Source organism: Cryptococcus neoformans, chromosome 2 (assembly GCF_000149385.1).
Source record: "Cryptococcus neoformans var. neoformans B-3501A chromosome 2, whole genome shotgun sequence".
NCBI classification, from domain to species: Eukaryota; Fungi; Basidiomycota; class Tremellomycetes; order Tremellales; family Cryptococcaceae; genus Cryptococcus; species Cryptococcus deneoformans.
In genome coordinates this window covers 485721-496448 of record NC_009178.1, presented here as the reverse complement: position 1 = coordinate 496448, position 10728 = coordinate 485721, and the positions used below count along the sequence as shown (strand labels likewise).

Genomic DNA, 10728 nt, shown 5'->3' with positions numbered 1-10728 from the left:
ATACCTTACGTACGTAGGCGTCAGCGAATTGATGCAAGTGAACTAGTAGGGTGTTGAGGATTAAGTCGATCCGAGCAAGCGGCGGAGTTAAAGCAAGGGGGAAGCAGAGTGCTTACCATATCCGCATCTGGAACTCGGATGGAGAAGAAGACAGATCCCATACGTCGCTTGAGGCTGAAAAGGAGTCATCACAAAAGGCAGTGAATCATCCGTCCGGTCTCTCATTTTATTCGGCATTTATTTCTTCCTGCTTTGCATCCCACGAAATCACAAGCATTTGGCAGGCTGTCAGAGGTAAGAAATCCCAAAAGCTAACGAAATCATCAGTTTAATCTTCAGGAGGAAGAGAGGGATGGCCATTAGACATCAAATCCAAGAACACTGATTGCACTTCTGTGCCCAGTTTCAGCCGGAGCATCTCATCGGACGGTTGGGAAACATGCTTCCGACAGCTCTCTGGAAGAAGACGTGAATGTTATCCAACAGCGGGCGGCTTTAACTCTTAGCCGAGAGTAGAGCAAGACGGCAAGGACAGAGAAAGGTGGCTATTCCGTCGTTCTCTCTGGACTCAAACTTGTGAGCCTATATTTGCACTATCATTCGCTAGATTATCGTTAGCAGTATAAAACGACACAGGTAAATTGTGATGGCGGCTTCTATTGTCCGGGGAATACCTGAATGGCGTATGAGTATCAGTATGTTAATGATGACAGTTTCGTCCATCAAGGACGATCATTATCACATCAAGGATACGAGCTACTAAGGTCGCATTTTCTCCCACAGATCTGGATGAACACGGCTTCATCTCGCTGCTGAGCGTTGTCGCCCAACTCCCAACCTCACAACAGGCAACATGTCCAATGTGGAACGTTGAGTGATCGCGCTAAATTAACGTTTGATAGATCATTTGATGGTTGATGGCTGATCAGTCACTAATTCCCCGGCTTTCTCGAAGGCACGGCCAGGGAGGAACAGGGTGGTGTTTGTTGAAAGATGATTTTGCTGGTACGACACCAACTTATAGCTCTTTACCCAACTGGAGTCAGATAGAGGAAAGGAAAGCAGCAGTTCGGTTCCAAGCACCTACCCTACGGACCTATGTACTTTTCTGGGCTCGACAGTACAAGCTAAATGATATCTAATAGGTACCTACCTCACTAAGTCACGGACTACTTCATCTGACATCGTGGTCATCGCACTCCGCAGTCCCAACCTTCATCCTTACGTTAACACACAGTCACTCAACAGGAGGGTCATTGGCAGGTCGAGCGCCAAAAGTACCCTTTGTTGTACATTTGTGTGATGTGTAGTTGAGTTGTAGGCGGGGCTTTGCTGAGCATGCTGTGAGCTGTGGATTAGATTGGCAGCAAGCAGAGGAGTCGCAGTTGATAGCCCGCTTGCTGACCTAAGGACTTTTGCTTACATGGTCATTTGTTCAAAAGCTGATGACAATGGGGAAGAAGCTTCACACACAAGAGTTGCTTACATGCCAGGTCACAAAGCAAGACAAAAAGGATGAAATTCAAATCGGTCGGAAGTGGATGTAATGTCAGAAATGTGAAGTTTATTATTCTGGCCTTGACTTGCTGTTATGTATTTAGTTACTGAGATTCTTGTGATGAACAGCTGCTTTTCGTTGCTTGACGCTTGGTGTAAGGTTGGTATGCGGTGTTATTTGCTATACGTGGACAGCTTCCGCCCGCTTAGGCTTCTGAGCGGAATTTTGAGATAGACGGGATACACGACTAGTTTTTATAATTTCTTGATGTGTCCATCATCAAGGTGCAATGAGTGTGGCATTGATGATGGCATGTTGGTGAATTTAAGATAACAAGTAATAAACAAGACATCATAAAGAGTAAAGAAGACATCAACGATCGAAGGGTTCAATGGCGAGGTCGAAAGACAGCGGATAATCGTCATCCCGTTCTTTGTTACTTATATAGACGGAACGAACGCGAGTTGGTCGAGTGTGTAACAACCTCCTAACCTTAAAAATGCCGATAGGCGAAAATACCCCAGTTGCATTTTACGTAATGGGCCTCCACATCTCTCATTGTTGTATACCGTGACTTTTCAGATTTTCCAGCAAATATGACGTGCAGTTCCGAACAAACAACAACGGCCACCAATAGAAACAAAAAAAGGGAAAGCCCAATAGCTACCTTGAAGATGCCCTCGAACCCCTCATTGGAAGCCGTCTCGGCCGCGAATGCTACGAAGAGGAAGAATGCCCCCCGAGACGACGAAGACAGTGCTTCTGAATCCGGAAGCGATGTCGTGAGTCCTTTACTTGCCCTATTATGAAGGTCCACTAACCTGATTTAGAGCATGATCAATGTCGACTTTGACTTTTACAATCTTAATCCTGACGTTGACCTGTTCGTAATTATACTTATCATCGTACAATGACTCAACCGACAACTTATCATTCGTGTAGCATCGCGGTCAAGAGGCTCCTTCGTCAGACTCTCTCCTACGATGAAGAACGTATCGACGTCCACTCTTTAGCGGAACTCTTACTTGCCGAAGGTGTAAGACTACAGGCCGGTAGCTCTATCAAGACAGATGGGGAGGAGAGTGATCCTTGGGGTCTTGTTGCTGTCATCGACATCGTTAGACATAAGGTATGTTTCATTCAAAGCAGAAATGTCGAGTTTCTGACATTCTGTGAAAGGATCACCCTGCTCTCAAACCCTTTTTAGACTATCTCGGCTCGGTTATGGCAAACAGCAACTCTCCTCTTCAATCAGTATTCAGCCCTTCTTCACCCAACACACGTCCGGCTCTCGTCTTCTCCCTTCGTATGCTCAACTTGCCTTTACCACTCATCCCACACTTGTATAGGATGTTGTTGGAGGAGCTTGAGACCAAGGAGGAAGGCCGATTTACCCACTTTTTAGTCTGGGGTCGAGGCTACAGGTTGGAAGGTACCGAAGAGGGTATGGGTTTGGATATGAACGTCGTGGAGAAATCCTCCAAGAAGAAGAAGGCATTAGGGAACGAGACTGTTGCCCTGTCCGCAGGAAGCTTCCCTTACCACCCCGAAGAGGAGTTTATGGACAAGGTGAGTGCATGCCTTACGAGTGCGAGATTGTCTCTAACGAACGGAACAGGTTGCAAGTCAAGTCCACACTTACAATTTCAAGACGGCCGCCCCCCGGGATGCCGAATCCTTTGGTGTCGAGCAATTTGGCAGGTTGGTGCTTCTGGAAAAGGCCAAGCTCGTTAGTGCCATCCAGTCCATGCAGGCGGCGTGCCAATAGTATTTCAAAACCCTTCATCTCTTGTAACGATGTATCATATATAATGCATAACCTTATGACTGCTTGGAAGCTTCGCCCGCAGCGGCCGCTTTCTCTTCAAACTTCTTCTTCATCTCAAAATAGTTGCTGTGTAAACCACATTCGGTCTTGGCCTTACCTTGCCATCGACCACTTCGTTCAGCAGCATCACTGGCGGCGTTGGGGTCAGGGGGGGCGGTGGAGTGGACGTCACCGATAGATCGGTAGCCCTTGTCGAGAAGTGGGTTGTAAGGAACTCCTCTGTGAAGAAGAATTAGCCCTAAACCGCGGTGACGGTGACTGACACTCACTCCTTGTCAATGTATTCCTTGACCTCTTTAAAGCTCCATCCGATCAAAGGGTTGATCTTGAGCAATCCCCTCTCATCGACTTCGAGCACCTTCAAGTCTGCTCGATCGGCGCCTTGGCTTCTTCGCCTACCAGTGATGACCGCCCGGACGCCCAGCTCCTTGTAAGCCCTGGCTGCAGGTTCAACCTTCACCAGATAATCGTAGGCGCCTTCATCAGTCTCCCAGAGCTTCTCGCCATACTTGACGGCGAATTCTTCAGCAGTAGAAACGCCGGGGGGAGTGTAAATGTGTAACGGAGCGAGGTAGGTGTCGGCCATGGTTTGAGCGAGAGCAAGAGTTTCAGGGAAGTGGTGAAGGGTGTCAAGGAAGATCTATGACCAAAGTAAGCAACTTCGACATACAGACGAAAAAAAAGTGTGACGTACAAGGGGAACAAGGTGAGTTTCTTCGCGGTCCAAAGAAATCTTGGAAATCATATCTACAGCGGCGGTACCAGTCCTACAAAGTGATGAGAATATATTGACTGGGCGAGCACAGCTGAAACTTACAGCCCGAAAGCAGTAGTCTGGTACAAGCCATCGACGTTGTCGACAGCCCAGGTCAAGATCTCCTGAGGAGTCTTGCCGTCGAGTTCGGCGTTAAATCGCTCGATTTCTTCAGGGGTGTACTGGGGAGTGAGGATGTCTTCACTGGACATTGTGATAAGTGGCGTGTTTGGGTCGAGTCTCAGAGAAGCTATATATATATGTTAGATTGTGGAATGAAGGAGCTTATAAATTGCAAGCGACTGCTGAATCATGTCAACACGCCCACCATCTCGAACTCTTGCGCGGAATTCCAGAAATTCGCGATGATGTGATAAGATTACCACTGTTACGTAAGACAATATAAGTCGTGGCCTCCACGTCATGGAATGTCTACTTTTCCACGGCCTACTTCTGCGAACTGTCTTTTCCATTCGACTTGTCATCTCTCCGCCCACAAGATGCGTCCACAGCATCTCCTCCCGCTCCTCCTCCTCCTCCTCGCGCCTGCCATACATGCAGCGGTGCTCGCCATCGACTACGGCGCAGAGTTTACAAAACTCTCCCTCATCAAGCCCGGCGTGCCCTTCGATGTCGTTTTAGACAAGGACAGTAAACGAAAAATCGCGAGCGTAGTAGGATGGAAACGAGACGAACGAGTATTCGGCGCCGAAGCAAAATTGGCTGTAAGTAATTGACACGCTGATAAAAACAAATTGGCTAAGTAAAGCAGGCCACGAGGTTCCCCGACACCCACTACCCTTTTATAAAACCTCTTCTTGGCACCACTACTCCCAACACCTTTCCAGTATACCCCGTCAACCCTCATGTTACCAATGACACATTATACTTCCCTCACCCCTCGCCTCCCTCCTACATCTCTCCCGAGCTTGTTTCTCCTGAAGACGCTTGGACGCCTACTGCCCTCTTGGCACAGCAGCTCTCATATTTCCGCCACCTCGCAGAGTTGGTTCAGCCTGCTGGATCAAACAAAGAGAGCATAAACTCTGTTGTTGTCACCGTTCCTGCGTGGTGGGATCAGGCTCAGCGCCGTGCGTATCGAGATGCGTTGGAACTTCAGGGTATGAATTGCTTGGCGATGATCTCAGAGGGTACCGGTGTTGCACTCAATTATGCCATGACAAGATCTTTCCCCAACTACGACCCCGTGACTGGACAAGGGGAAAAAGAGTATCACATTGTTTATGACTCTGGAGCTATGACCACCACCGCTACTGTCTTGGCATTCTACCAAACTAGCGAATACGCGACGCCGAAGTCAAAGACAGCGATCAACACAACTCACATTGAAGTGCTTGGAACTGGATGGGAGCACGTTGGTGGAGTGATGCTGGACACTGTTATCCAGGATATTCTCCTCACTGGCTTTGTCAGTAAGACTGGGCGGGAGGAGGTCAGACAGGACAAGAAAGCCTTGGCCAAGGTCGCAAAAGAAGCTACCAGAGTCAAGCAGATTTTGAGTGCCAACCAGGAAGCCAATGTAGCTGTAAGTATTGGATCCACCATTATCGAGTTTGGCTAATCTTTTAAATAGATCGAGTCTCTCTTCGATGACGTCGACTTCCGCTCAACTATCTCTCGTGCCGACCTCGAAAAAATTGTGGGAGCTGTCGACCAGTTGTACGGCAGCCCTGTCATTTCTGCTCTCGAGGCGGCGGGTTTACAACTTGGAGATATCAACTCTGTCATACTCTTTGGTGGTAATACCCGAGTTCCTCTTGTACAGGCCTCCCTCAAATCTGTTCTTGGCGGTGCTGAGGACAAGATTGCGCAGAATGTTAACACCGACGAAGCCGCCGTGCTTGGTGCCGCGTACTATGGAGCTGCGTTGAGCAAGCAGTTCAGGATCAAAAACATCGATATCAAGGAAAGGAGTGTCAGCGAGATTGCCCTCAAAAATGGCAACGCAATCTTCCCCGAGGGCAGCGTTCTAGGCGAGCGAAAGGCGATCACGCTTCCTGCCAAGGGAGATGTGACTCTTGAGTTCACTGAGCGCATTTCTCATCCCGACAGTGCCCACGCATCCTCTAGCGAGCCCCAGTCTATTCTCTCCGTTGAAGTTCACGACGTCGAAAAAGCCCTTGCAGATTTCACTGCCCCTGAGCCTGTCATCAACATCACTATGCGTCTCGATCCCAAGGGTCATGTATCGGCTGCCAACGCTGTCCTTGTCTCTAATGTTACCGATTCAAAAGACGGTGGCGTCGCTGGCGCTCTCAAGGGCCTTTTTGGTAGCAAGGAGGAAGAAGCGAAGGAAACTGAAGAAGACGAGGAGCAGAAGGACGCTAAAGGCAAATCTCTCAAAGTAGCCCTCAAGTTTCGCGAGAAGCACCTCGGCCTGAAGCCTTTGTCTGGCGAAGAGAAGCGTACCACCAACGCCCGTCTTATTTCCATCTCTGCCTTTGAGGCCGCCAAGGCGTCCCGCGAAGAGGCTCGCAACTCACTCGAGTCGTACCTCTACGCCCTTCAAAACTCCCTCAATATCGACGATGGACCTACCGCCCTTACCGACTTTTCTACTCCTGCCGAGCAACAGGCTTTGAAAAAGCTTCTGGGCGAGACATTTGAGTGGTTAGGCGAGAATGATGAAGTCGCAGAGGAGTCCAACTTGAGGAGAAAGTTGGCTGAACTTGAGGGGTTGGAGAGGCCCGTCGTTTTCAGGTACAACGAGTACCGCGCGAGGGATAAGGCCGTCGCCGACTTCCAGCAGGCCATGCATCTTGCTCGTGCCTTCTTCATTGACGCTCAAACTAACTACACGAAGGCTATGGAAGCTGCTGCCACCGCTACTCCCGAGGACCCAGTGGCGCCTCCCAAGCATACAGAAGAAGAGTTGAAGGGTGTCGAAGCGCTCTTAAAAGAGTACACTCAGTTCATCGATGAAAAGATGAAGGTGCAAGTAACTCTGGACGGAGACAAGACTAAGGACCCGGTCATCACAGTCAGAGAACTGCAGGAGAAGGGAAGGCGACTCCAAGCTACTGTAAGTACCTCAGCATCAATGTTTAAGATTGACTAACATTTTTACAGGTCTTGACTCTCCAGAAGAAAAAGGCCCCTCGTAAGCCTCGACCGACCACCTCTTCATCCTCTGCAACGAGCTCTACTACTCTCGCCTCCCCCACCGACGACGGTCCTTCCCCTGACGTTACCGAGTCCCCATCTGACGTCTCTTCAACAACCCTGGCTTCACCGACTGATCACGGGCCATCATCAGAGACGTCGGCCGCACCTACTGAAGGTTCTGATGCACTTAGACATGAGGAGCTGTAGTGTAGCATAGAAAAAATCATGAATCAATGAAAATACTACTAAAGTTCAGGTAGATGACATACATGGACATTGGTCTGCATTGGTTACTAGCCTAAAATACACATTTCATAATGTTCAGCTCATTTCCTCCCACCCAACTTTCCAGCCAATTCGGCCCTCAAGAGATCTTCCTTCGATTTGGCTTCCAAGCCACTTTGACTCCTGAGGTCGTTGATAACATCTTTTGTCTTGCCAAAGTAGACAGCGGAAAGAAGGTTGCGCATCTTAATTTCCATGTCTTCAACTATCCGACCAATATTGCTAATGTGACCTTGAGGAGTCGTTAAGGGATAATCAATCTCAGCCTACCATCAGAGTCAGCCCAATATTGATAGACACGTCCAAAGCTTGTATTACCTGTCTTGTCATGCTGCCGCTCAAAGTTACTCCTCCTTTGCCGTCGCTATCTTCAAGCCCCTTATTCTCAGCCTTGGCAAGGGTAGCAGTTTCGAGGACGAGCATCACAGTACTCGTCAGCTTGTATTTGGCCGAACGGCCGCGTTCATGGCATTCAAATACGTGGAGAGAGTCCCAGGACCCGGCAGGCGCAGTGGGGACGCCTGATTGGGATTGAAGAGCTTCGCGCAAGTCAGCTACATGACTTCTCCAATACATAGTTTACACAAAAACTTACTTTTCTTGACGAGAACAACACCGGCAAAATTCATTTCCTTTCCTTGGGGCTCATCATCAAGATCCCACAAGTAAACACTGGATACACCGCCTTCAAAGTACATCTCGCGATAAGTGTCAAATGCCGCGTTCAATTGGATCTCGAGCTCCCGCAGTCGTGGAGATGGAGTGGGTCCGGGGACTGGCTCGGGGAGGTAGTTGTTTGTCCATGGCGATCTGCCAAGTTGGTGTCAGAATGAGCCAAGGTCTTCTCACGAAAGACGAATGGACGAACCGGAACGAATCACCATCACGGTTATAATCGCAACCCAAAAACTCTCTCGCCTTTTCTTCATCTACAAGGACCTTTAAAGGCTGATCGACATTACCAAGCAAATCATCGGCGTATTCAGGAGCGAGGTCACAAAGCGCATTGACGTTCTCTTCCACGCGTGTAGGAGGCAAACGTCGGAGGAGGTCAAGGAGAGCGTCAAATGTCTCTGTGAGATGGTAAGTGGCAGTGAGTCCGGTAATTACTCACGGTCTGGGTCTGCCATTTTGTGGGTTGCCTTTGTTGAAATCACCGTCGAGGTCGTTTTCACCGTCGACTGCTTCGTTGTCTTTGCCTCGACAAGCGTCATCGTCACTAATATCAGTTACGTAATTATTTTATGAATTTCCGGTGGAGGCGTACTCGGTCCGGTTCAAAGAAGAGTTCTTCATGTCGGCTCCTCGACTCCTTCGTCTCTTTGTTCATTCCAGTTTTGGGCAACAAAAAGATTTTATACCTTCAAGAGGAATGTCTTCGGTGTGTCGCATATCGAATTGTCTGTCTCCCAGAGCTTTATCCACTGCGATTCGCCCAAAGGTCACTTTTAGAGCGACTCCACCATCTTGCCGCCGTCGGACATTCCTCTCTCGCCGTCGGACATCTTTCTGGGCACCTTCATACCCAGAAAGCAAGCCCCTTGCGAGCACTTTACAGGTACCATTCACTCCACCACCTCCCACCGACAATGGTGACGATCATTTATCTGAGGAGACTAGGCCAGAAGTAATAGTGGCGGAACCTAGAGACAAAAAAAATCGATATCTGAATAGCTTGATGGAAAAAGCGGGGGAACTGAGCTTGAAATGCTCTATATTAGACGCGGAGGGTAACTGGGGAGCGGAAGGGCAAAAGTACACAAAGTTAGAGCTATGTCGCGAATATGACCTGGATGTGAGTGGACTGCATGACTGCATGGCATGTTCTGACCAAAAATATTAAGCCCCGAGATCTTCGTAAACTAGATTCCCTGTCTCCCAGTCTTGTCCCTGTAATTCTCACACGTAAAACTTGTATTCTTATATCAATGCTTCATTTTAGGGCCCTCATCAAGCCTGACAGTGTGATTGTATTCGATTCATCACACGCACACAAAGATGTCACAAGAAGGTTCAAATATCACTTGGAGAGGAATATTAAAGCCGGACTGGGGATAAAAGTTGGCGGAGCGGATGAGGAAAAGTGTGATGAAATTGTACTGAGCTATGAGCATAGGTCAGTCCATTGTCGTACTGCCGAAGCTTGAGCTGATCGAATCAGGGCGCTGGAATCAATATTGGTGGTAACCGCGAATGCATTAGAGGAGGAAATGGCTTTCAGCAGGCATATCGTCCAGCAACTATTGGCTGATCTTGAAGACCACATCGATCGGGAAAACTTGAAAAAACTTTTGCATTACTCCAAGAAGATTGCGGCTTTCCAAAGCCGAGCGCGTTATGTCAAGAGCGCGATCGATGAATTGCTTGATTCTGGTAAGTATTCGTTTTGCCTTTTTTTTCGCATCACAGCACTGATTTTTGACCAGATGAGGATCTTTCCGCAATGTATCTTACATCGAGGGCGCAGGGACGGCCACGTGCGTTGCACGACCATGAACAGCTTGAGCTTTTACTCGAGAGCTTCGTGAAGCAAGTGGAAGAGATCGTCAGTGAGGTTGATACTACTGTCGTACGTCGTTTCCTTGTCTAGCTTGCCAATAAACCTCACGCTTCTCACCTCTAGGTTAATATGCAATCGACGCAAGAAATTGCCGAGTTGATGCTCGATTCTGGTCGGAACGCTCTCCTTGCGCTCGACATCAAAATCTCAATAGCAACACTAGGTATCGGTTCCGGAGCTCTCCTCGCAGGTTTATTCGGTATGAACGTATGTCTTCCTCCTGTTTTTGCTATCGAGGCTGCCGCTGATTTCATATTCTTTCCCCACCCAGTTAACAACACAGCTCGAAGAAACGCCTTATGCTTTCGCCGTCATCTCATCCACCGCGTTCTTGGTCACCGTCCTGATCACAGCTTACGGTCTCCGTACCCTCCGTCGCGTTCGACGCGTTGCCCTCTCGGGCCGTAATCCTGCGGTCCTCTCCTCTGTCCTCGGTTCTGCCTCGTGGGACTCGAGCGTGGCCCAGTTTTCACAAGGTTTCGACCCGGCATTGGTCGATATGCGCACGGAAATGGCGAAGCGCGCGATATGGGAGAGATTGTGGTGGGGCAGTAAGAGGAAAGAGGTGGAGGAAGGAGAAAAGTGGAGGAAAGCGTACACGTATGCGAGTGCGAAGAAAGAGCAGGAGAAGAGGAAATGGGCAAGACTACCTGGTGGGCAAACGAGATAAATGCTCT

The 10728-nt window shown here is 48.9% G+C and overlaps 5 protein-coding genes across 5 annotated transcripts; 3 read left to right on the top strand and 2 right to left on the bottom strand.

Annotated features, from left to right (window-relative positions):
- Window positions 1-2172: 2172 nt before the first annotated feature.
- CNBB1880 (hypothetical protein) lies at window positions 2173-3266 on the top strand (the record flags this gene model as incomplete). The annotated part of the gene is made up of 5 exons (XM_772294.1): window positions 2173-2280; window positions 2329-2381; window positions 2441-2627; window positions 2678-3067; window positions 3117-3266. The coding sequence occupies 5 exons, from the start codon at window positions 2173-2175 to the stop codon at window positions 3264-3266; spliced, it is 888 nt and encodes a 295-aa protein (XP_777387.1).
- Window positions 3267-3319: 53 nt separating this feature from the next.
- CNBB1870 (hypothetical protein) lies at window positions 3320-4292 on the bottom strand (the record flags this gene model as incomplete). Its single annotated transcript, XM_772293.1, has 4 exons — window positions 3320-3545; window positions 3596-3966; window positions 4021-4093; window positions 4144-4292. The coding sequence occupies 4 exons, from the start codon at window positions 4290-4292 to the stop codon at window positions 3320-3322; spliced, it is 819 nt and encodes a 272-aa protein (XP_777386.1).
- A 288-nt stretch (window positions 4293-4580) lies between these two features.
- Window positions 4581-7413, top strand: CNBB1860 (hypothetical protein; the record flags this gene model as incomplete). Its single annotated transcript, XM_772292.1, has 4 exons — window positions 4581-4805; window positions 4853-5626; window positions 5675-7123; window positions 7171-7413. The coding sequence occupies 4 exons, from the start codon at window positions 4581-4583 to the stop codon at window positions 7411-7413; spliced, it is 2691 nt and encodes an 896-aa protein (XP_777385.1).
- A 119-nt stretch (window positions 7414-7532) lies between these two features.
- Window positions 7533-8621, bottom strand: CNBB1850 (hypothetical protein; the record flags this gene model as incomplete). Its single annotated transcript, XM_772291.1, has 5 exons — window positions 7533-7757; window positions 7810-8030; window positions 8087-8301; window positions 8360-8564; window positions 8606-8621. The coding sequence occupies 5 exons, from the start codon at window positions 8619-8621 to the stop codon at window positions 7533-7535; spliced, it is 882 nt and encodes a 293-aa protein (XP_777384.1).
- Window positions 8622-8863: 242 nt separating this feature from the next.
- CNBB1840 (hypothetical protein) lies at window positions 8864-10721 on the top strand (the record flags this gene model as incomplete). The annotated part of the gene is made up of 6 exons (XM_772290.1): window positions 8864-9286; window positions 9336-9607; window positions 9653-9864; window positions 9918-10060; window positions 10115-10258; window positions 10323-10721. The coding sequence occupies 6 exons, from the start codon at window positions 8864-8866 to the stop codon at window positions 10719-10721; spliced, it is 1593 nt and encodes a 530-aa protein (XP_777383.1).
- Window positions 10722-10728: the final 7 nt, after the last annotated feature.